Raw genomic sequence first — 27,095 nt, forward strand, 5'->3', positions numbered from 1 at the left:
CCCTGTATCCCAATTGGAATAATTAGGATAATTTTTCTTGGCTCCCACACATTCTTTCCCATGACCTGCCCACCCTCATCCTCGGTAACTTTGTTGTTGCAGTGGATAAGCCCAACCATCCATCCTCAACCAAACTGCTCTCCATTACCTCCTCATTTGGACTCACAAAGAGCATAAAGGGCCCCACACACATCATTAGACACATTTTACACCTGGTATTTTACAAACTCTGCAAACTCACCCTCCTTGACAACTCGCCATTTTTTCTTTCTGATCACAACCTTATCACCTTCACCTATCGAACTCTTGCCCCCCTTTGCCATATCCTACACCTAGTCAATAGCAGAGAGAAATCCATAACCTTGACCACAACCCTATTCACAAACTGCCTTAGATCCCTCACCCCCACCCTCTCTAAAATCACATCTTCGAATAAAGCTGCCACCCAGTTAAACCACTCACTTTCCTTGGCTCTGGATAAGGTTGCCCCTGCCACCTTCCACTACCCCCGCCCTGCTTACCCCCGACGCTGGCACAACAATCACACCAAACACTTACAAAAGACTGTTCGTGCAGCTAAGCGCAAGTGGAGAGAATCTGGCCTCAACACTGACTTCAACTACAAAGCCAAGCTACAAAGCTTTAACACTGAGTTTACTGTCACCAAGCAAAATTATTTCTCTGCTGTCTTTTCCTCCCAAGCTTTTAACCCACGCAACCTCTTCTCTAAAACTGACTCCCTCCTAAACTCCATACCTGCCGTGGTCCGTGAGTCCGAAAAGGTTGGTGATCACTGGCCTAGAGGGAAGGAGCTCTTCATCCTTCCATCCAGATTGTGGAAATATTTTTTGTCAGGGCATCCTACACCCTTTTCCCTCTTCCCCATACTCCACAATTGCAAAATAATCCTCTAGACTGAGTGACTGAACAGATTGATTTTTACACACCTGGAAAAGAACCCACACCGACAGTTGCTTATGGGGGTGTGCTACATATGTGGGAGGGAAATTCAAAACAATTCATCTTAATTTACTAAGCTGAGCAAACATTTGAGTTTGCCAAGTGAACAGTAAAACCAAGCTCAATATGAACATCTACAAATTAAAATAATGCAGCAGATTAAAAAGATTAGATCTGTGGTCATGTTAACTTCACATCACATCTCATCAAAGATCACAGTTGATTCCTGGAATGCAGATTTAAAGGGACATAGTTGTAGTTATTAGCACTGTAATATCGATATAGCATGTCTATAGACTTGGAAACTTTGTTCACATTTTACTTATTCAAAAGGCGTTTTTAAGCAGAATGTAATGTAATGTGTAAATACAAGATCTGAAATATTCAAAAACTGATTGTGCGAGTGATGCCAATCTATAAAAACTTTAACCTTCCCGACATTTCACTGTATAGCAGAATGATGAAATTTAGTTTTTTTTCCTTGTGTACAATATTCCCTAAAAATGCTTCAGTCCTGGATAAGGTCTCATGCTGCCTGTCAGCCATCTCATCATGGATGTCTGACCGATTCCTGAAACTCAACCTGGATAAAATCTCCAAATCTCCCGCTCACATATTCCTAACTGTTATTTGTCCCTCCTCTCAGATTAACAGGTCCTGTCACTTTCACCTTCGCAACATCTCCAAAATCCGCCCCTACCTGTCCCCTGGGACCACCAAACTCCTTGTACACGATCTTATCATCTGTCGTCTGGTCTACTGTGACAACCTCCTCTCTGGTATCCCACTTACCCGACTCTCCCCTCTACAATCTATTATAAATGCTGCAGCCAGACTCATCCATCCTTCCCACCACTCCTCTTCTGCTGCATCTCTTTGTAGTTCTCTTCATTGGCTTCCATTTCACCTTAGAATCAAGCTCCTGTGCTTTGCCTTCAAATCCCTCCACAATTCTTGGAGGTAAAAAAAAAAAAATACTACCCCAGCTGCTCTCTCTGCTTCTCCAATGACCTACTAATGACTTCCTCACTCTTAACCTCATACATACACTCTTAACCTCACACACATGGCTCCAAGACTTTTCTGAAGCTGCTCCGACTCTCTGGAATGGCCTTCCTCATCCTATTCGGCTCGCTCCCACTTTCTGCTCATTTAAAAGAGCACTCAAAACCCACTTTTTCAAAATTGCCTACCCATCTTCTTCTGTCTTTTAAAACCTCACTGCTTCCGACCACTACATATCTCCCGTCCTATTGTGTAATAATTCCCCCAACTCCTAGATTGTAAGCTCTTTGGGTCGGGGTCCTCTCCTTCTGTGTCACTGTCTGTATTTGTCTGTCATTTGCAACCCCTATTTAATGTACAGTGCTGCATAATATGTTGACGCTATATAAATCCCTTTTAATAATATTAATATTAATAATAATATTATTAATAATACTTACAGATACCCAAAAAGATAATTAGTGTCATTTAAACAGACCTAAGTGTCACAAAATGTTATTTTCTCAATGAATGTCTAGCCACCTCTGGGGGAACCCTTGGGAAACACTGCCTTAGATGATCTCACACTGCAGATTTACAGCTATGAAGCTCAAAGTACAGGAGTTTCATATAAAGATATATTTGTCAGAGAAATGCTTGGTACATTACCATTTCTTGATGTTCAATATAACTTATAGGAGAAAAGCATCACTTAGAGATACGGGGAACTCTCTTCAGTCACTGGGTCTGAATTAATAAAGCTCTCTAAGACTGGAGAAGATAGACTCATGGGATAACATGGGCGAAAAAATCGGGAATGGTTCCGGTCCAGGATTGAAAATATATTTCACCTATTTATTTAACAAATTGCATTGATGAAATCCATCCCAGGTTTGCTGGATCACCTATGATAGTCTATTTTCTCCTGAGCTTTAATAAATCAGACACAATGGACGTGATTTATTAAAGCTCCAAGGCTGGAGAAGAAACACTTTCATCAGTGAAGCTGGGTGATCCAGCAAACCTGGAATTAATCTGGTCCAGGATTCAAAACATTTGCAAACTAATAGCAAATTATATTAAATAAATCTATTCCAGGTTTGCTGAATCCCCCAGCTTTACTGATGAAAGGGTATTCTCTCCAGCCTTGGAGAACTTTATTAAATCAGGCCCAATATCTTTAAATTTGAGAAAAGGTTGAATAGATGCTGTTCACTTTGCAAATGGAAAAATTGTAAATAGAGTGAACTTGTGAGGAATTTAGACGGAAGTGTCTCTACTTTCAATTTAGCTATTTATCTGGCATAATTGCTGTCGTCAGCCAGTCAGATATTTGAACCATTTTTCTGCTTTCCGCAGGTTGATTCTTCTAGATTGGTAATTGATTTTTTGCCCTGCTTGTTGGGAGGAGTCCCAGAAAACAATGAGAGAGGGAACCAATTCCAAGTAAGGGATCTTTAAAGCATCTTCAATCACTGGTGGTCTCTTACTGAGGTGGGCTGAAGAGAGCGGATTATTATCTGGGGACAACCTCGTAGAGGGGGGAATCAGCCATATGCACTTTAAGAAAATCAAAAGTTGGGGCATTGGAATTGGAATGGAAGATTAGGGTACTGAACTTGGGATATTAGATTTAGGCCACCCCATAATGCAGCCTAGTATAAATATGTTCTTGTTGTTTCTTATAAGAGATTGTTTTTTGGCACTAGAAACTTGTCCACCCCATTGAGCCTAGCTGGTGCCTGAGAGCTGGGGCGAAAGCGCCAACTGGTGGTCCGCAAGAAAATTTTGTTGGTTCGCGGCTCTGGCCACTGCACCCCTGAGCAGGGTCAAGAGAAGAACCCTTCTGGGAGGGCGCTCTGGCAAGAGTCATGAACCATGTCCCCTGTACAGATCACAGGTTCAGGGAAGTGACCAGGTAGTGTCTCTGGACACAACCCTCCCACTCTCCCATTGCAGGTCTGAGCCTGGCATCATGATGTCACTATGGAGGAAGTTTCTTCCCCTTTGAGTGACACTCGGCTCCCTGGACATGCGTGGACCAGAGCCGGAAAATGTAGTGGTCCGTGAGTCTGAAAAGGTTGGTGATCACTGGCCTAGAGGGAAGGAGCTCTTCATCCTTCCATCCAGATTGTGGAAATATTTTTTGTCAGGACATCCTACACCCTTTTCCCTCTTCCCCATACTCCACAATTGCAAAATAATCCTCTAGACTGAGTGACTGAACAGATTGATTTTTACACCCCTGGAAAAGAACCCACACCGACAGTTGCTTATGGGGGTGTGCTACATATGTGGGAGGGAAATTCAAAACAATTCATCCTAATTTACTAAGCTGAGCAAACATTTGAGTTTGCCAAGTGAACAGTAAACCAAGCTCAATATGAACATCTACAGATTAAAATAATGCAGTGGATTAAAAAGATTAGATCTGTGGTCATGTTATCTTCACATCACATCTCATCAAAGATCAAAGATGATTCCTGGAATGCAGGCTTAAAGGGACATAGTTGTGGTTATTAGCACTGTAATATCGATATAGCATGTCTATAGACTTGGAAACTTTGTTCACATTTTACTTATTCAAAAGGCATTTTTAAGCAGAATGTAATGTAATGTGTAAATACAAGATCTGAAATATTCAAAAACTGATTGTGCGAGAGATGCAAATCTATAAAAACTTTAACCTTCCCGACATTTCACTGTATAGCAGAATGATGAAATTTAGTTTTTTTTCCTTGTGTACAATATTCCCTAAAAAATGTTTAAAAAATGTATTAAAAACTTGTGTAAAAAAAAGTGTAATATGGTATATAGCTTACTAGTCTTTACATGTAGTGTCTGAAATAGTTTTCCATTTTTTCATTATTTTCACTTGGTGACCTGGCCAGTAACACACTTCTTCTACAGTGACACCATTGGGCCTGATTTATCAAAACTCTCTAAGGCTGGAGAGGATACACTTTTACTAGTGAAGCTGGGTGATCCAGCAAAGCTGCAATAGATCTAGTCCAGGATTGAAAATATTTGCTAAGAAATAGCATATTCATTTTAGTAAATCCATTCCAGGTTTGCTGGAATCCTTTCCAGCCTTTGATAGCTTTAATAAATGAGGCCCAGAAACGCACTTTCTGGATGAACATTATAAAACCCCATAACCCTAGTATGAAACCCCTTCAAAACAGAGGGCAGGTGTTCTGCGGTTCAGAGAATAACAACAGAAGAGACAGTGAGAACATAAGAGACAGAAAACACAGAAAATTGTCTAAAAGAAAATTTGTGGTAGGATCAGCTTTTATTTTATTCATCCTATCACAAAGATATAAGAAAGTGCTAATATATATAAAATATAAAAGTATATTTAAAGTGCAGCTAAAACTCTGAAATTAAAATAAAAATATGTATATGTGAAATATTAGAAAATGTATGCAAATTAAACATAATAATAAATATAATAATGGGAATATTATTAATATACTTTGGCTGAGCATGTCCTAATAATAATATATTTATTCTCTTCTACAGCATCACATGAAAACATTTCCGAATATGTAAGTATAGCATAACTATAAAACATTTTATATCTGGAAAAGTTTTACTTTAGTAGTTTATAGTTATGACTTGGAGCACAGAATGCGATGTATTCTTCAGAAATTCATTTTAGTGTTATGTGTTTTCATATTTCATGCGCCATCTTCCCCCACATGTCTGATCTACAAAATAATTATCTGTGTTTATAAGGAAATAATTTTTCGTAGGCTTATTTATCTTTTTTTTCACAAGCTTCTCCACCGTTCTTTCAATCTCATGCACAATTAAACATAACGTTTCCTAGTAAGTACATTGTGTTTGATGAGTCCATAACTAAACGCAAACCTCAAATATTTTTTTTGTTTTCTGCCTATTAAAATTGTTTATTGTGGATCAGCTATGAAAAAGATTATTGTGTTGTTTCTTCTGTGGTTCAAACAGCTGTGAACATATTAGTTAGTACCCTTACAATTCAGAAAACGTGATTTGAGCTGCATGTAAAGTGATTATTAAAAAACAATTGTACCTGCATGCATTTATTATGCGATTGTGCAAAGTATGGCAAGTGTGAAAAGATTATTGACTATTAGAAGGATATTCTAAACTGGCCTGCACACATTTGTTGGTACCCCCCTCATAAATCATTGCATTTGTTAAACTAGCTGTTTTCTTTAATTCTGGCAGAAGCATTCTTAATTGATTTGTTTATCTAACAGTATTTGTTACACATTTTGTTTCAGGAAAATGATCCCGAAAACTATGAAGTTATAGAACCAGATAAGGAATTTATGCACATGCAACATTCAAATATTAAAGAGCCCTCAGAGTATGCAGGTAATACAATTTTAAGACAATCCCATTCCTTTTAAATAGGCTGCAGGAACAAGGCATATTATAGAATTACTCTATATCTTTGAAGGCAAGTTATGTTCATATCATTTCCAGATTTACCTGTTACTAAGTCTGGCCAGCTGCCATTGCATCTACCTGAGCTTTATAAAAAGATGATGACAAACATCAAGGTGGTTCCACCCAGCACAGTATGTTCTAAACCAGAGGAGATCCATTATATATAATTTTATCATAAATCCAAGAGGAACATGAACATTGACTTATTGTGTGCATATATTTGCATTGTCACAGGTTTGCTAAAATTGTATTCCCAAGCTCCTGTGTGTAAAACCCTAGAGTGGGGGGTGTAACTTTGCTCTGTATGGAAATAGTTGTATACATTCACGAGTAACAGATGTGGTTCAGGGTTTTTAGTTTTTAGGTTCCACTGTAGCCTTGAAGTAAGATAATGCTCCATAGGCATTATTATTATTATTGTTATTAAACAGTATTTGTATAGCACTAACATATTACGCAGCTCTGTACATTAAACAGGGGTTGCAAATGACAGACTAATACAGACGGTAATACAGGAGAAGGGAAGGACCCTGTCCTGAAGAGTTTACAATCTAGGAGGTGGGGGAAGTATCACACAATAGGAGTGGAGATATGGATTGATGGATAATTAGTGAGGGTTTAAGAGACAGAACATGTGTAGGCAAGGTTTTTATTCCTCCTTGTGTACCCAGTGGGTGTATTTCACCACCTTGTCTACTACAATGTCACAGCAGAAACAACTGGAAGTAAACAAATCTCACCATCTGAAATATAGTTAATAGTGCTTACCTACTCCAATGATAAGGTTCTTCTTTTACCCAGCTTTACAAAGTGCAGATTTTTGCTGTAGGAATAATAAAACTATTTTATCAAACCCTTTTCCAAAATTTCTCCCTGTACTCCTTGAGATTAGATAGAAAATCTCCCTCCCTGAGATTAGATAGGAATCTGTTGTGTAACGTTTAAAGAAAAATACCTATCATGTGTTCCAGATAAAAGATATTTTAGACCAGACATGGAGATCCAGTCTACAGAAGCACAGATGATCGCGGCCACCAGCCAAGTGCATATTAACAGAAGAACAAAGGTAAAATACAAGCAATGGGAAGCTTGGTTCTTGCCTTAAAATGAACCTGTCATGAGAAGAAGTTGTGTGCTTCCATTACTAGTAGATTGGGTGTCGTGCTGACCATCTGACTTTAGAAGCTTCTGAGTTACTGAACTACATTGAAAAATAGGTCAGGAAAGACAAATACTTGTTCCTGGTAGGAGAAAAATTAAAGCATGAGGTTTACCATGATAGTCATTCAATAAGTATTCTAGCTCAGCAATGTTTCTTTCATGATTACTTTTTTCTTTGACCATTTCATAAACTCTATTTTGCAGATAAATAGCCCTCGTCCTAAGGATTCACATTCAGTCAAAGGTAAAACAAGTAGCTTCAGTTAGGTGCTTTTGGTTCATGGATGTATTTATTTTTGTTCAGTGGTTTACATGTGTATGTGCCACAGAGTATTTATGTTATTTGATTATATAGTGCTGCACTTTACAGAGTAACTAAACCATTTCCAGTAATCTCTTTCCTCAGCCAGTAGGACATTGGGGTGCACACTTGTTGGTAATCTTTTTTTTCTTGCAGTAATTTAATTTGCCATAAAACTAGGCCACATTTAGCTATCTATAAGGATGCATGTTTTACAGGTTACCATACATGTTACAGTCTAACTGTACAAACTGAGTACAATCAACTTTAAATTAACTAAATGTTCCTGATTTATTAAAACTATCCGAGGCTGGAGCGGATACACTTTCATCAGTGAACCTAGAATGGATTTCCGTTTTTTGCTAGCAAATGTTTTGAATGCTGGACCAGATGCATTCCAGGTCTGCTGGATCACCCAGCTTCACTGATGAAAGTGTATTCTCTCCAGCCTTGGAGAGCTTTATTAAATCAGGCCCAAAGAGTGCCCTCTTGTTCTTTGTAATGATCTCAAAGTGAATAATGGGGAAGTGAGTTCTCTATATGGACCGTTTCTATATTTATACAGGGTAATCATATCCCCCCTTATACGTCTCTTCTCAAGGGAGAATAGGTTCTGTTTAGCAAAAATGATTAAAGTATTCAAACTGATGCATGCTGACATTTCTAAATTTGACATGGGCATTATTGACCTCTTGATACAAAATAGTTCAGAAATGCTTTCCAGACACACCTGGATCAAGAAGGCCATTGTACTAACTAGTTGTTGGAAGATCTATAGAATGTAACGTGTGAAGAGCTTAAATTGTTTGTACAACCAAAACTTTTTTTTTTTAATAAACTAAAAAGTTTAACCTATAGGAACATTTTAAAGCCAATTGGAATGAAAAATGTATACCTACATATTGTGTTTTATGGCTGGAAAAACTGGAGCACCCGGAGGAAAACTAGACAAACCAACTCAGAACATACAAACATCATAAATGTCTTTGGGCCTGATTTATTAAAATTCTCCAAGGCTGGAGAGGATACACTTTCATCAGTGAAGCTGGGTGATCCACAAAACCTGTAATGGATCTGCTCCTGGATTAAAAACATTTGTTAACAAATATCAAATTATTTTGAAGAAATCACTTCCATGTTTGCTGGATCACCCAGCTTCACTGATGAAAGTGTATCCTCTCCAGCATTGGAGAGCTTTAATAAATCAGGCCCTTTGATGGGAATCCAAAATCTCAGAAATATAAAAAGTATTTTTCACTGGCTGAGCCATGTCTGCAGTCCAGGCCTATAAATGACACAAGGATTTCTATTGATTTCTGTGAACTAATACAAACTTTGCTCTACCTGTATTCACCCTTGACTATTAAGATGCTAATGTACTAAAATAGTATCATAGGGGCTATTGCTTATTTATTGATTCAACACATAAGGCTCTATTCATAAAACAGGGGATCTGACATTCAATTACTGCCAGTAAAACACATGGACCTGGAAGAAGGGAATATTTGAGGGAATGTCTGTTTCCCTGTTTTATAAATAGATCCTATAAGGCTTTTGTATAAAGTTTATAGAGGAAAGAAGGAGAAGGTGTTTCCCATACTAGCCAGTCACATTCTGTTGTGTCCCAGAAATGTCCCGGCTTACAGAGGGGCTTATATTGTAATGTCTCTAAAATGTTACGGGGAAGGCAGTTTACCTGCCTGTATGTTTTGGGGTATTGCAGGAAACTGGACTTCTATAAAAATGGATTGCTACTTGGTCCAATGTCATTCACATTCATTATGTGATTTAAAACATTTAAAGTATGACTAACATTGTTGTGTTTTCATTATTTTGGCCATTTTTTATGCCATTGCATTTAGAAATATCTTCCAGTGTTCAAAAAATATGCTGTAAATTATTATTTTCATGTTTTCATTATATAGATTATAAACATTCCAACATGGACAGCAGAGTGCCACCAAGATTTCCTTCACAGATCAACCCTAAGAACCACAGCAGTAGAAAGGTAAGTACAAATGTACGGAAAATAATGAAAAAAGGGATTCACATCAACATATTATTCATAGCATTAAATAGAGTGATCATCTCTCCTATAACTGAGCTGCACATCACAAAGACATTATGCTATGGTTAAGTTTTTGTAAAATAAAATAGAAACTTGCTCCAATATCATCTTATCAGTAGGAATAGAAAAGCTAATTTTGCAAAGCCGATTTCACAGCATGAATCCTATTTGTTTGAGTGGCAATGTCATAAAAATAAAGCTGATTTTCATCAGTTAGCTCATCAACTTCCTAACTACTTTGCATTCCAAAAAGAATGTTACAACATACCTTTTTCAATGCTGACAGGGGAAGAATGTCACCCTTACAGATAGCCAAAAAGATCATTGGAGCCACCGAAACTGACCTGAGAGGCACAAAATGTTCTTTACTCAATGAACCCCTAGTAACCTAGAGAGGAACTTTAGGTTTTCATGGAATCCTGCTTGAAAAACACAGATTTAATGAATACTGTAACGTTAATTGTTTACCTCGGTGCTTAAGAACCTTGTTCCTTTAGAAGTGTACTTCCATTTCAAACTTTCCAGGCTGTTGAGATGAGTTGTATTTCACTCCTCTTCCAGTTTAAAGCAGAATAATGTTTGATTACATAAAAGGCTCCCCCCTCTGCGAAGTAGGCAAATTGGCTATTACCAGCACTGCTGCACTGTGAAATAGTGGGGGTCAGCATGATGACAATACTCAAGAGTTAGGAGACAAGTTTTATTGTATCATATACCAGAAATACTTTCATTTTATTAATAATTATTTTTTGTCTTTTCAGAATTATGAATCAGAAAGTAAAATGAGGGATTTATTTGTTGATTCCATTCAAGGTAAACAGTAACATTAGCGCCAATAAATTGATTAAGTTTCATCCAATTAACATTAGCTCCATCTTATTGATTAAGTTAGCTCAGAGTTTCTATACTTTTTCTCGTTGTATGTAAAAAATGTCTTTTTGTGCATGCTGTAGTTGGATGGATGAAATCTGAGTTATTGTCATGTACCTAATCAGGGACTCAGGCTACGTACACACATGAAATGGTTCTCATCCGATAATCGACTAAGGGCCAATATCGGATGAGAATCTGGCATGTGTACTGCGCTCTTTGTCCATCGTCCGAACGACAGTCCTGGAGGATCCACGGATGATGGACGATGAGCAATCGTAATGAAAGTGAAGGGGAGAGAGCGCACCAGGTTGCCACTCTGTCGTTCTCCCCCCTTCCCTCGCCATAGAACAGAACGGTGCTCTATGTACAGCACTCGTTCATGCATTGTGCAGTCGTTTGTTGTTGGACAGGATCATCAAAGTTCCTTTGCAACGACAATTGTTGCACGTGTGTATGTAGCCTTAGGCGTGACAAACATAGCCTATCTTGCTCCTAAGACCTTACGTTCCTTTTAGGTGATGGCTAATGGAGGGTTAGTGGACTGACTCTGGTGCTGGTGGGAAGTTAAAATGAAAACTGGAGCTCAAAAAGACCAACAGGTGTGAATTCCTAGGATGCAACAATCATGGCGATTGGCGCAATGGACAAATGTAGATTAGCAGGCTTCTCAAGAAATCAAGAACCTCAAAATTGTTAGCACAAGGATGGTAAAGATTGGAAGAATATAAAGACAGGTCACAGGACAGGCCAGGGTCAATAACAAGCAGGCAGTGCAAGAGCAATCAGCATAAGATTGTGTTTTGGAGGGAATTAATATGTCACCTATAGGCAGTCAGAGATAAAAGCAAAGGCAGCAACAATGCAGCAGCAATGAACAAAGAACAAAGAGCATAGGTCAGAAATCAGGGAAAAGCACTACAAGAAACCACCCAACAGTGACCTCAGCATTATAAAACTATGTATAGTGACAAAGCTAGACATGCATAAATTGCCACACACAGTCTATAAAATTGTTTCAATACCTTCCTTTGCATATATTTATATACTTTTTAGGCATTCCATAAACACATAACAATTTTAAAATCAGGGATAATCTGGAAGATCAAAATTAAAGTCGCACTCTCAATTTGGGGACCCTGGTCCTGAAATAGCCCCCTTTAATGTGAAAACATCCGTGATTGTTAAAGGATTTTCTGCTTGTTACCCCGTATCTGGCAATTGGTTATGTTTAGGGGGCCAAAGTTAAAGCGTCCCTAAACTCAGAATTTTCACTTTACATAAAAGGGTAGATAACCATTTTATGTAAGGTAAAAATTCTGTTGTTTGTTTTTTTTTTCAGTGCAACAGCCTTTTTTTTTAAAAGCAGAACCGCCCTTAATTCTCGATCGCCTAGGTGATTGAGAATGAATGGGAGCGCAAAGCCTCCTGGCATGCCTGACATAGGTATGCTGGGAGGCTTTGCGGTTAGGCTTTTGGGCGCTCATCTCGGGCATGCGCAGAAGGAGCCTTTTTGCGCAAAGAGAAACATTTTTTTTTCATCCTGCAACACCCGATCTCGCGTCTCACTCCGGTAAGAATGCCAGGATGACGCGGGACCTAACGATGCAGGACATCCCCGGAGGGATCGGACTGCGTTGTGGGATTACAGGTAAGTGTATTTTTTTTTTTTGAAGTTTTGAGTTTAGTTTCTCTTTAGATTCAACAACTCTTAGGGTCCCCTTTATACCCAGAAAATGTGACAATTCTATGATAATCAGTGAAGGAGTTATGAAGGTTTACACATGGGGATAATAAGAGCTGCATGGACACAGACACAGCTCTCATGCTGCTGCTGATTATATCACAGTACAAGGTGGGGGGGAGCAGCCACAGCTGATTGCCAGGTCTCAAGTACACACCCACTCTAAGGGAGATAACACTGAGCATGCTCAGGAAACTCCCTCTCCTGGTAGCACAATCTCCATCCTTGGCAAGACAACGAGCAGAGAGAGCAGAGAGGAAACGAGGAGAGGGACTAATGTGACAGCTCCATGGGCCATAGGTTGGACACCCTTGGTCTAAATCAAAATGTTATAAAAAAAATTAAAACTTGTTGCAAGTTACTGAATAAAAGTTATCATTTTATCTACAGTAACTATATTTTTTTACATAAAAAGTAATCATATTTTGCATTCAAACAGGGAGATGTGAACCAAAAAATCAAAACCAACACAGTTAGTGGATCATAGTCATTATACAAAACTATTTATTATTGCATGCAACAAAACAAAATGTAACATTGGCCTAGAAATAGTTGGTAAAGGAAGAGGTGTGAAGACCAGATGGTTGTGTTTCAAAAGCAAAGAGAGGCCAATGCCTAACACCAGGACGTAAGGGTGGAATGTGGAATACAATGCTACATTTATATGTTGTGTGGAAAAGCTGGCTCTGGAATGATAAGTGAATATCTATGAAGAGAAAGTAGGAAACCATAAAGAGAGTGTGAGGTCAAGAAAGTAGGAGGAAGCAAAATAATGTGTCTTTTGCATAAAAAATAAAATGCTTCTAGTTCACACATAGTATACAAGTAAAAGTGCTGAAGTGGTAAAAAAATATTATAATCAATTTCTAATTTTTCAAATTTAGTAGCATGTTCTGCATTATAAAATGATACAATAATAATATTTACTGTCTGTATTCATTTATTGTAGGCCCTCCTGTAGATCGAAATTTAAAACCAGAAAAGCTGCGTCAAAGCAAAGGTATTTTGTTTTATAACTATATACAATTTAATGTTTTTTACAGGCCAAATGAATAAACTACAATGTAATCCATTTAATGTCTAAAAGCCTTTTTACTGCTCGGCACTACTAACTTGCAAGTATAACTATAAACAAATAAATTTGCAGATACTAATGGCCCATTCAGAGCTTTTAGCTTTGGCACATTGCATTAATGCACACACTTTAATATGCATTGTGTTAAGGCAGGGGTCCTCAACTCGAGGACCAGGATCAATACAAAATTGTAATATTTCTGTAATAGACAACAATAAAAAAAACAAGAAATGGATTAGAAAGAATTAGAAAATGACACTCCAGCCACCCTCACATACTCGATTTTGTTGTACCATCAGATTCCTAAATCCAGTCTGCATATTGTCATGCTTGGGAATTGGAACTTGAAATGGGCAAGCTGACCCTATGATTCCACAAAATCAATGAAATATTGTCCATGGCAGAAGTATTTGTGCACATCAAAGGAGCATCAAACATTGTTGTTCAGTTGACCCTGGATTAAGAGATGTCAAGTATAGAATATCCACCTTTACAAGCAAAATAACTAGACTTCTCCAGAGCTGCCCCAACTCTCTGGAATGGTCTTCTTCGTTCTATTCGGCTTGCTCCTACTTTCTGTTCATTTAAAAGAGCACTCAAAACCCTTTTTTTCAAACTTGCCTACCCGTCTTCTTCTGCCATTTGAAACCATCACTACTTCCCACCACTACATATCTCCCATCCTATTGTGTGTAAGTTTCCCCACCTACTAGATTGTAAGCTCTTCGGGGCAGGGTTCTCTCCTCCTGTATCACTGTCTGTATTAGTCTGTCATTTGCAACCCCTGTTTAATTTCTCCACGCTATCAAATCACTCTGTTTATTAGTGGTAGTGAGGAGAAGATGCCTCATGTAAACTCTAAAATTGGAGATCACATAGAGATGAGGATTTCTTACTCACTCCCAGTGCCTGAGCGGCCAATTCTTATTCTTTAGTGCTGTAACATGGGAGAAGGGAATGGGTCGCTTCCCCCCAAGTGACTGTGCTTGTAATAATACCTGACAATGCTGTGCATGTTTCTTTGCTATCTATCTATCAATCTATGTATCTATCTATCTATCTATCTATCTATCTATCTATCTATGTTATACTTACACTTCCATCTCATTGAATGGAGCAGACTTTTTCAGAGTCCTCTGTGTTATCAGTTGACTTTCAAGATCTTCTTTTACGGCACACATGTACAGCGCTGCGTAATATGTTGGCGCTATATAAATCCTGTTTATTATTATTATTATTATTATTAATAATAATAATAATAATATTAATAATACTCCTCCTCTTCTTTCCTTTTGCGGCTCTTCTTTTTTTCTTACTCTTACTTACTTTTCTATCATCTATTACAGTTTTTCCTAAAAAATATTGGGGGGTATTGTTACAGTAGAGATGGCTAGAGAGGTCTGAATTAAAGCATTTTGTGGAGGCTTTGTAAAGCCTTTTGATTGTTAGGAACATGAAAATATTTAAGTATAACCTTAATCTGTGCACACTTAAAAAGCTAGTGATAACAGTAATAAAGTGAGCCCGATTTATTAAAGCTCTCCAAGACTGGAGAGGATACATTTTCATCAAGCTAGTTGACACAGAAAACCTGGAATGGATCTGGTCCGGGACTGAAATTTACTAACATAGCTAATGACTTTTAAGAAATTCAATCCAGGTTTGCTGGATCACCAAGCTTTATTGATAAAAGTGTATACTCTCCAGATTTGAAGAACTTTAATAAATCGGGCCCAATGCTACTATTACACTGAGAATGATCATGTGATTACAAATAAAAGCCTCAACAATCAATTACCAAACCTTTTATAATTATGTGAATATTTCTAAAACAGAAGTGTATAAGGAACTGTGTAAATAAGTATCCTAAAGCCTTGAAATTCTTGAAAAATACACAGTTAGCCTGCAGGAGTTCTTTTCTAAACAAGATTAAGTTTTTACAAGTGCTGAAAAGCTGCAAATCTTTCTTCAAGTAATGTAAAAACAGTAATGAAAAAAGAGGAAGTTGGCCGGAAATACTCAGGGGAAGTCAGATTGAGTAAAATATTGGTTCAGCAACTACGGTTTTGTAGACTCTGTATTAATCTATGATAAATAAACCTTAGACAAAAAAAAACTATTGTGGTTTACTGCTGGTTGTAAGCCCTCATCTTTATGTGGGTCATTAATGAGCTATGGGCAGACACTGAGTAGTATTGCTAAGGGTTTGTGTTATTAGGTGAAACACTGTGCCTGATTTATTAAGCTCTCAAAGACTGGAGAGAATACACTTTCATAAGTGAAGCTGAGTGATCCAGAAAACCTGGAATGAATCTGGTCCAGGACTGAAAGCATTTGCTAACAATCCATTCCTGGTTTGTTGAATCGCTCATCTTCACCAATGAAAGTGTATCTTCTCCAATCTTGGAGAGCTTTAATAAATTAGGCCCAATCAGGGAGCACCTTGGAGTACACCAAGGTGCTTTATATTGTGAAAAGTCAACAAAAGCGGTATGTGTATCTTATATTGTTGATTTTTGGAGGCCTATCTTAAAGGAAATCATTCTTTAAGGAAAACCTGAAAACAGTGTTTGCTTACTTGGTATTCTGCAAATGCTAGATCTGTCCCATTGGCCCTCTTATTTTAATGTTTTTAGTCATTAACCTAAACCAGAGCCAGATAAGTACTTCTGACTTAACTCAGATTTTTACTGATCTGTATATTTGTTTCACATGAGAGTATCGGTATCAGAATAGCATGAAAATTCAATGGTTTTAGCAGGGTGAAATGTCAAGATGCAAGCAGGGTTCTGATGATTATTTTGCCTTCATATTATGTTTTTAATAGAGATTTGTAGGCAGGGGGATGACTGGGAACCATTGGGGCAAAAACAACAAGTTGTCCTTTCATGGTGGGGAAATATTTCTCAGGGCAATGTCTATCATAGTAAAATAGTGATTTGTGGGCATAATAAGGGCTGGTTAAAGAGCATGGTTTATTTTATCACACTGTGCACAATTGCTAGCATATTCTTCCTTTGTGACCACATCCCAATAAACACAAGGCAAGTCAGAGCTGGAAGTCTTTCCTTGAGCAGAACTTGGGAAGATGATAGCTATATGGCACTTCCCATATGTGAATTACTGCAAGTTCTGATCCGACTGATATCTAAATGATGAATTATCTCAACACTGGTCCAACAGCCTCACATTCTTTGATGAAGGGGATGTGATGAAGGGGACAAATGCCCCCTACCACCAGCCCAACACTCATCGGCTTCCATATGTTTCTGACTATATCCTTGTGGTTGCTAAGTTTCACCCTAAAATTAAAAAACAATTGTGTCTACTTTCCTAATTCCCAACAAATAATTTCTAATGAAAGCTTTTTGGAACTTAGAATTTAGACAGAAATGTATTTGATAGTAGACATGTCTAAATGGTACGCCTTATAATGAGCGGAGCAAACTGTAATATTTTAGTGACGTTTAATTTTGAGATTGCATTTTCACCAAGGCAAGGATCAAGGTGGATACTCTGGAAATCCTACGGTTTTGGGCTTCATAGTAGGCTTGTAAGGAAGGGTTTTCTTTTGGAAAGGATTTTTATCATCACTACACTAATGATTCTTGGTGGTATTTATGCATATCATCCTTAACGATTTAAAGCAGAATTAAAGTCTGGTCCTAAAGATTTGTCATACCATTTAAAAAAAAAAATAAGTACCAGAGATATTCAACATAAAGTTGTTGTATTTGTTGTACTCATATATCTCATATAACTCATATATCCAATCCCAATACTTCCAATACAATATAAACACAAAAAATACCTTTCTCGCAGGAGAAACAGGGATTTTACAACATACTCAAAGATCCTTATATTGTCACCATGTTAGATAAAGCCATAATTTTTTTTACAAATATTAAAGAACTATATCACAAAGAACAATAAGGTTCCATTGAAATGCTGCATATTTAAATTAAACATATCCAACCTTTATATGGCATATTTATCAGATCAAAAGTATAAATTTCCATTATATACAGACGGCATCCTAAATGTATTAGTTCCAGGAGCCTGAAAAGATTTCTAACGCATTTCACAGCATCAAAGGTTGCTTTTCCAAGAAACAAAAGGAAGCATCTAGTCAATGCCGGTATATTATATTAAATATGCTACATCATGGATTAATCACAATTACAGTTTGAAGCTTCTTATGCCAATTTTATGGTACTATCATTTACTTTGACTGGAGTGTTTTTTTATTTTGAGACAATATCGCATCAGTGTAATTCCTTACTTCTCCAAAGCCAAAAGCCTGGATAAAGTGATGTGCCCCCTATGAAAGCTGGCTCCAACTGGTACCTGAAATAGTTAAACATTATTTAGTTTCACTGTAGACTGGAGCCTTCTCTGATTGGAAATGTGCTACAATCAGTGAAAAGAATGTTTCTCTGACAAGCAGAGCAGAAGATAATTTTTTAAAGCTATTCTGATTCAAATACCTCTACCACCCTGTATATTCAGAATAATCTCTGCAGCTTTCTGGTTCAGCTTTAGTGATTATTTCTTGCTAATTTAGTGATTCCCAGTGATACATTTCTTGCTAAGTGGCAGAGGTGCTGATGCTGATTCAATGATCCCGATTTATTAAAGCTCTCCCAAGCTGGGGAGAATACACTTTAAACAGTGAAGCTGGGTGATCCAGCAAACCTGGAATGGATTTGTTCAAACTCATTTGCTAGCATATGTTTTAAATGATCCATTCCAGGTTTGCTGGATGACCCAACTTCACTGATGAAAGTGTATTCTCTAAAGCCTTGGAGAGCTTTAATAAATCAGACCCAATGTCCAATAAACAAGCTGGGCTCAGGGATGTGATGGAAAGTAAACTGCTGTAATAAGAAAAGTGTCCCATCTGTCTTGCTGTATGTAGTGCAAATGTGTGTAAATCAGCCTAAATCATGGCTGAAGGTAATGTGTAAGAATTTCAACTCTGTATTCAGCAGTTTGACTCAAGTTGTACTATTTATTGAATGGGTATATGTCCCCTTTTAGGTAGTTTAGAGGTTTTTTTTATTGCGGCATGGAATAAAAGGATTTATTATGAAGTTCTTCTACCCAGCCCATGCACAGAAAGTCTGTAAATGTATGTTGGACAGTTGTTATACAATTTATATGCAGTAGAAAGTAGAAATACCAGCATCATATTATTATTAATATTATTATTATTATTAATAACAATAATAATAATAATAATAATAATATTGATGTTTGATGATTAATATTATTAATAATAAACAGGATTTTTATGCAGTGCTGTATATTAAATAGTGATAGAAAGAATAGAGAGAACAATGCAAGTACATCGATACAATTTTGTTAACCTCAAAAAATTCATTATTAAAGTATAAATAATTAAGGTATTTTGTTCTAATCCTAAAAATTCCTGGTAAATTATTGGTTGCAGGCATAGAAGAAATCAAGTTTACACAGCAATTATGGTTAGGTAGGCAGAAAGAAAAAGGATATTTTATGTGATTTAAATTAGGCAATGCTGCAATTTATTTTAAAGGAACAATAAAACAAGACAATGAAGAAGGACAAACTTAGTGTTTGTCCTTTAATCAGGACCCATGATGTAAGAGATTAAGTATGAGTGAATTATGAAAGGCTCCAATGATGGGACAATATGTGCCATAAAAATTACCCATAACAAGTGCTGCTGTTTTTATAAAGGGATCACTTGAACATTTGGTATTATTTACTAAAAGAATATGCATAATTTACTTATAAACATAAATGTCAAAAATTGCTCTGCAGGGGAAATTTAATTTAGCTTAGTAAATAAGATGAAGCTCTGTAGATGTCAGCCATCAAACCATTTGCAAACTGATTTTTTTTTTATTTAGCAGATGGTTGGGTATTCTTTGAAATTGGAATTTTAAACACATGTACTGAGCTTGGTAAATTATTCCTTGTAGAGTGGTCTTTTTTTTTTTTGCTAGACAACAGCCTAAACTCTTTTAAAAATTAACCTCTTTGTCTTATCCAAATGTGGGACTCCGGTGACCTTAGGGGTATTCTAAAGTCTCATTGTTGCTAAAAGCTAAAAATTAAAATACAGTACAATTGGTACAGCCAAACTTTTATAAAAAAATATTATTTTTCTATTTTATTTACTATTTTTCTAATATAGGTTTATAATAATTTATTTTTTTCTTTGTTTTTTGTTTCAGTAAATACACAGAGCAGCAATGGAAGATCCATGCCAAAATGCTCTGATACAAATGAGAAAATAGCCAATATACAGTCAAACACAGTTCCTGGCAAAATATCTGTAGAGGTAAGAAATATGGCAGTTATCCATGTTGATATTTGTACTCTATTCACTCTATGTATTCACAAATCAGCACAATTACATAATAATAATTTATATATGTACTGAATACAAAAGCAGTATATATTGATGAGTTTCATATTAGCAAATTATTTGAATAATTAACTGATTGGGTTATCCATAAAATTCCGAATCTATAACAAAGCGCCTCAATGAGTAAATACAATGCAACTATATTTAGTGAGCTCTTCTTGACATCAAATTTTCTGCTTTGCAAACTACCTGGTCTTTTCCAACTTGTGTGAGCCACATTGAGTGCAAGGTTGGAATGATGGAACCTTTCTGCCTGTATTTTTAAAGGCTTATTTTCAGGGCTATTTCAAAGAAAGTGCAACCAGAAGAGGGATTTAGCAAACTCAGAAACCAGGTGGAGAACATGAACGCATTTACTGCATGATTTCTATTCTTGATTGAAGGGTAGACCTTTCTAAGCCAAATACAAAATTCAGGAATATAGACAAAAAGCAAATTGCTAAAATTGTACCTGCTTTTTACTTTTGGCTATTTAACAAGTCCGTACTGATATATGCTTTTAGCTAGAAATTAAGTTTCTTGGAGTTCTAGACCTGGGGTGTCATGGATCTCTTCCACCACCACATGTTACTACAGCAAAGAGAATTCTGAAATGTTTTCCTTTCATCACATCTTGAAAAAATTTACAGTTTTACTATGTGGTCACAACGTACATGGCATTCTGTTACATTTTCTATACACCATAACTGTAATTACACACAAATAGCCAATATTATAAGTTGCTTTCAGGTTTGATGTAACATACATTGTAGGTTTTTCTGTGGTCAAAGTCACACAATACGTGCACACATCGCGTTATTGACTTTTGATGGCTTTCCTTTAACAGCACACTAAGACTTTCATATGGCATCTAAATGCCACATAAAACATATTTACCGTTAATCTGAATGATACTCTTAAATCAAGAGTGCGACCTGTGTCAGCAGGAAGAAGACGCTGATACAATGATGGCTATTAAGGAAGTCATAGATGTTCATCAACCTAAGGACTTTATAAAACAAAAGCCAGAACTACATGATCCTACGCATATTTCACATACAGCCAATTTTAGAAAAAAACAAACCTGTGGAGATAATGCGTCACAAACCAACCCGGAATCGAGAAATGAAGAAGGAAGTCAAGCAAACAGTAAGTACATGATGTGTTTAAAGAAAACATTTTCAATAGAAATCCAAATAATACTTTATATTATATACCACAGCTCCTACAAATAAATTAAAATTGCACACTATAAATAAAATTATAGCCTACAATGTGAAAGATACACACAATTTAGGGGCCCAGAACTAGTCATCAGTTTAGCCTATAATCTATTTATCTTTATATTCTATTTATTGACTGCTTTACACCAAAAAATCACTTTAAAAAATAAAAGACATTATGCATATTGGAAAATTTTAATATCTTGTTATACTGCATTATAAATGCTTGCATGTTTCAAAAAAATAAGGGACCCTAAATTCATAGGATATATATTATCGTATTATATCACAAAATATACAGAAAATATATGGCAGATCATACATGCTAACTGAAAACCATAAATTAATTAATACATTCTTAATTCAAAGAGTTTTTTTTCTTATCTAGTCTTATATATCTATAAATCTTATCTAGCGACAGATTTAAAAATGAAATGGTGTGCCGTAAAAGAAGATCTTGAAAGTCAACTGATAACACAGAGGACTCGGAAAAAGTCTGCTCCATTCAATGAGATGGAAGTGTAAGTATAACATAGATAGATAGATAGATAGATAGATACATAGATAGATAGATAGATAGCAAAGAAACATGCACAGTATTGTCAGGTATTATTACAAGCACAGTCACTTGGGGGGAAGCGACCCATTCCCTTCTCCCATGTTACAGCACTAAAGAATAAGAATTGGCCGCTCAGGCACTGGGAGTGAGTAAGAAATCCTCATCTCTATGTGATCTCCAATTTTAGAGTTTACATGAGGCATCTTCTCCTCACTACCACTAATAAACAGAGTGATTTGATAGCGTGGAGAAATTAAACAGGGGTTGCAAATGACAGACGAATACAGACAGTGATACAGGAGGAGAGGACCCTGCCCCGAAGAGCTAAAAATCTAGGAGGTGGGGGAATTTACACACAAAAGGATGGGAGATATGTAGTGGTGGGAAGTAGTGACGGTTTCATAATACAGAAGAAGCTGGGTAGGCAAGTTTGAAAAGATGGGTTTTGAGGGCTCATTTAAATGAGCAGAAAGTAGGAGCAAGCCAAATAGGACGAGGAAGACCATTCCCGAGCGTTGGGGCAGCTATAGAAAAGTCTTGGGGCCGTGCATGTGATGAGGTTATGAGTGAGGAAGTCTGTTGTAGGAGCGAACAGAGCACCGGGGGGAGTATTTTTTTTGCCAGGTCAGAAGTGTAAAAAAATATCTTATATCACTTGATCCTCTTGACATCCAGACAATTCATATTTGCAGTTAAAGTTTCATTCAGTAAAGGTTTTTAAAAAGGATCAATCAGTATGAATGCATAATTCCAGACATGTCATAATATATTACAACATTACAAAAAACCTTAATTAGGGTTAGCCAATTTCCTACTCAATTAGAGATCTCCTTCTTCATCATCACCCAGCTTTATCTGCCTTCTAGTGCTCCTATGGGCAGTCTTTAGGTATATATATATATATATATATATATATATATATATATATATACACATACAGGTGCACCTTGGAGAACTATTGGGGCTATTGAGGAGACCAGTCACACAATGCACAGCTAACTGGCCTGGGTTTGCAGTCTCCTCAGAAGAAATGGTGCTAGAATGACTTCCTCAATATTAATTTTAGAACCCTGGCTTCAGTTTTACTTTTAGTTTTATATAATCCTAGTGTAAATTACAATTTACAGTATAGAAGTATATGTATTGTAAATAAAAGAATTGTAAACACCATTACAGTAAACCAAATTTTTCACCAATTGTTGTTTTTGTTAATTTATAGGGCAGAGAGATACTTATCTGTTTCACCAAACAGAACAATTTCAGACAATGACATTGATGGAGCTAAAGGAACAGAGAATAAAATAGATCTGAATGAGAATCTTGGGTCATCCTTAATTCATCATGTCAAAATGAAAATGTCACATGAAATACCAGAAAATATAAGCAAGAAAGCTAAAGTACCATTACCAGAGCAAAAAAAGGATTCCGGAAGATCACGAAGAAAGCATGTCACAGCTTTTACAACTCACAAAGTATCAGAATATATACTCATGAAAAGTGAAGAGCATGTGGAGCAAAAAGAAGATTCTTCGGCACAGACTACTACTGCTACACGCAAGTCATCAAAATGTATACCCAACAAACATGAAGAACAAGAGGAGCACAAAGAGAGTTCTGGGACATGCGCACAAGAGGTTTCCACAGCCACGGCTACCCAACTGATATCTGAACCCAAACCATTCTACAAGCAAGAGGAACAGCAATGTTATGAAAATGTCATTAATCTATTACAAGATATACTAATCAAGCAGGAGAGGATACATCCTCAGGATGAACATGTTACCTTTCTGATGAGTCTCGCTCCATACATAAAACATGTTCCCGAGAGCCAGCAGCTATTAATGAGAGTTAGGGTAATGAATACAATCCTTTCATTTATACCATCTCTGTCAGACTCTCATCACTCTGCTACAACCACTATGTCAGCTTCCATAGAAGACCATGAAGAGCAGAAAACATCAAAGACATTATAGGCTTCAAGAATCCATTATTACTGTCACATAATAAGCTCTGCTACAAGGTATCACAGAAAACATGGTGTATACAAAGTAAGAAAAAATTGTAGGTTTTCAATGTAAATACTATTAGTTATTATCCCTTTATTCAAAAAATCAGTGGTAAAGTATTGTAATATTAATCATTTTCAGGCTTATGGTTCTGAGAATATACAATTTCTGAATGTCATCCAAACAACATCCCTAGCACTGTAAATACCACCACTCAACTACTAAAATGTATGTTTGGGCATTACCCAAATTTACAATCAAACTCTCTGTCTCCTCTAGATTACACCCCAGCATCAATTGTTGTATATAGGTTCATACTGTTATAAACGATCTTTACTACACTCTGCAATACCATCACCAGGATTGTAAAATTACAAGGGAAGCTGCTTGGTATTTAGTTCTTATTGACTTAGACATGCTCCCAGAACTACATATTCAAAAAGCCTTTTATCTTTACACAATGGCCCTGATTTATTAAAGTTCTCCAAGGCTGGAGAAAATACACTTTCATCAGTGAAGCTGGGTGATCTAGCAAACCTGGAACGGATGTGGTCCAGGATTGAAAACATTTTCTAACAAACAGCAAATGACATTTAGGAAATTTAGGAAATCACCCAGCTTCACTGATGAAAGCGTATCTTCTCCAGCCTGGGAGAGCTTTAATAAATCAGGCACAATGGGTCTAACGTATTAAAGCTTTCAATAACTGGAGAAGATACACTATCATGGGTAAACTTGAGTGATCCAGCAATCCTGGAAGGGATTTCTAGTGAATTGTTTGCTATTTGTTGGCACATTTTTCAATCCTGAATCAGATCTATCCCAAGCTTACTTAGCACAGGTTATTTCAATATAGTCTTGGTTCTCCAGTCATGAAGAGTATCAGGAGATAAATCTGGCCCAGTGTGCAGGTGTTTAGAATCAGGGCACCATTGTTTCCCTGGGAAAAAAAATATATGCACATGAAGTGAGCAAGAGAGAAGTGTCTGCTAAAACAGGTTTTCAGTCTTCCCTTCGTGCAGCATCCTATAGGGTAATGCACGCCTATTAGGGTGATTTTTTAAATTTTCGTTAGTTAGAGACACAAGGAAAACCCTGTCTACAGTATTGTACGGATGCTCAATACTTGCAACTCCCTGTTCTATAGAGAAAAGAGGGAAAATGAAGAGGTGGAGAACAAGCAGAAGGCCTCCTGCTGTGAGAACTAAAGTTGTCCAAAAAGAGCAATCATTTGCAGTTGATGGTTTAGTGATCAACTTCAGATCATTCAGATAATCATTTTGGGATTGCTGTACTGAATATAGTTTTTTGGTAGGAGGCAATATGCAGACTTGAGGTCATTATTAGTGTTGGTGTTCATATTTGGGTTGTCCTTATATTCGAGTCGAATATGGCTGTTCGAATTCGGATAAACTCAACCCAAAAAACACAGGATTCGACTTTGCAAATTCGTATGTAAAAAAAATGTGTTAAAAAATAATTTATTGAATGTGTGTGATTTGTATAACTAACTTTTTATTTTTTTACAGGTTATCCCACAATGACAGGATGATTCCCACGGCTGCACAGCCGTGGGAATCCTCCTGTCAGTGTGGGATCCCCGGGCACTAGAGGTTAAATCAGGACAAGTTTCCCCAGCTTATCATAGAGCACTAGAGGTGAATGAATGGGGAGACTTGTTCCCATTTAGCCTCTAGTGCCTGGGGATCCCGTGGGACCTGTGTTCTTGAATAGAGAATCTCTATCCAAGAACACATGCTAGGGCTGCAAGGCAATCAGGGGAGTGGAGCTATCAGCTCCGCTCCTCTGATTGCTCTTGCAGCCCTTGCACAACTGTATGTGACTCCACAGCCCTGTAAACCTTGAGCTGTCATCAGGATTTTTTTTTCCTCAGCCAATCACAGAGCACTAGAGGTGAATAAATGGGGAGACTTGTCTTGGATAGAGAATCTCTATCCACTAGAGATTACTAGAGAATCTCTGTCCACTATAGTTACGCTGCAGGTATAGTATAGTTAGGGCTGCAGAAGCAATCAGGGGAACGAGGCTGTTAGCTCCGCTCCCGGTTGCTCTTGCAGTTCTACACAGTCCCGAAAAATACCCGAATTTTCCCCCTATTGACTTTAATAGTGTTCAAATTCGACGTTCGATCACCTGAACAATATCCCCCTGATCGAACAACTGTTAAATCATATCTACGATATGATTTTCTACTTGTGGCATACAAAAAATGGCCTTTTATGAGGCAGATTGGAACTTTATATAATAATCCTTGCTTCTCCCTTTACATTCTTGGAAAAACATTTTAATGCTTCTGTTATTAGAAAGCAGTTTTTAAACTCCCAAATTCTGTTGTGTGGTGTGCACTATTTGTGATGATAGCACACAATGAGGATACAAAGCCATAGCACCCTGGTGTACACTTTTGTTATAAGTCTTAGAAGGGAGTTGCTCCCTTCTTCAGTAAAACCTTTATTTATGTTAATGGAAAACTTTATTGGGTTTGGGATAATTATATTAATTTTAAATGCACATATTTTATATGTTTATACATTTTTAAAATTATTTTTTATAAACATTTGATTTACAAATAAATGTTTAATACAATATATATACACATGGCGTTGAAATCATAGAGTCTGAGCAGATTTCCAAACAGTTGATGTTTTCTTTCAGATTCTCTGTTATGTTGCAACTGCAATCAATGTTTAAGTGTGTGTAAATTTTACCTTGATCTATTGAGCTTTGTAAACAGCTGGGAGATGGTTGCATATGAAAAAGTAAATATTCTTATGCAATATTTCATATTAACTGGGCTAAAAGAAATGATGATTTACAGCTTTGATAACACATTTGTAAATAGCATACCTTTTTCGCAAAGTTGGGAATTATACAATGTTCCACACACAAAGAAAAAAATCTGGGCTTAACTTGCCTCCTGGAAACAAAACTAGAAAGACAAAAACAGTCTTAAATGTTATTTCTAGCCATAACTTTTATACAGCAATAAACAGAAAATCATTGTGCAAACTCTTTTTCAAAACTGAACCATAGAGATTAGTTATTGTCCTAACAGATACTACTGATTTGCACTGCATGTATTTCAGCAGCACCGTGTTCAAATGCAACAACATTGGTCTACACATACCATTACAGGTAGTCCCCGGGTTACATACGAGATAAGGACTGTAGGTTTGTTCTTAAGTTGAAATTGTATGTAAGTCACAACAGGTACATTATTTTAATAAATGCAATTAGGACAGATGTTTGTCTCAACATATTATTGGGCAGCATGGTGTCAGTTACTGTA

The 27,095-nt window shown here is 36.9% G+C and overlaps 1 protein-coding gene across 3 annotated transcripts in view; it reads left to right on the top strand.

The window, feature by feature from the left end:
• Positions 1 to 27,095, top strand: part of CLNK (cytokine dependent hematopoietic cell linker) — a 72,162-nt gene that overhangs the window by 27,823 nt on the left and 17,244 nt on the right. For 2 of the 3 annotated variants that reach the window (XM_072406438.1, XM_072406437.1), the window contains exons 4-11: positions 5,470 to 5,495; positions 6,216 to 6,309; positions 7,356 to 7,450; positions 7,750 to 7,789; positions 9,772 to 9,854; positions 10,676 to 10,727; positions 13,478 to 13,528; positions 19,825 to 19,931. In XM_072406438.1, coding sequence (XP_072262539.1) covers positions 5,470 to 5,495; positions 6,216 to 6,309; positions 7,356 to 7,450; positions 7,750 to 7,789; positions 9,772 to 9,854; positions 10,676 to 10,727; positions 13,478 to 13,528; positions 19,825 to 19,931 — 548 coding nt within the window. Of the gene's footprint in view, positions 1 to 5,469; positions 5,496 to 6,215; positions 6,310 to 7,355; positions 7,451 to 7,749; positions 7,790 to 9,771; positions 9,855 to 10,675; positions 10,728 to 13,477; positions 13,529 to 19,824; positions 19,932 to 20,944; positions 21,147 to 21,635; positions 21,742 to 22,998; positions 27,078 to 27,095 lie in introns of those variants that run through there. The other variant, XM_072406436.1, reaches the window with a different exon arrangement.

This window comes from Pyxicephalus adspersus, chromosome 3, assembly GCF_032062135.1.
Source record: "Pyxicephalus adspersus chromosome 3, UCB_Pads_2.0, whole genome shotgun sequence".
Lineage (NCBI taxonomy): Eukaryota > Metazoa > Chordata > Amphibia > Anura > Pyxicephalidae > Pyxicephalus > Pyxicephalus adspersus.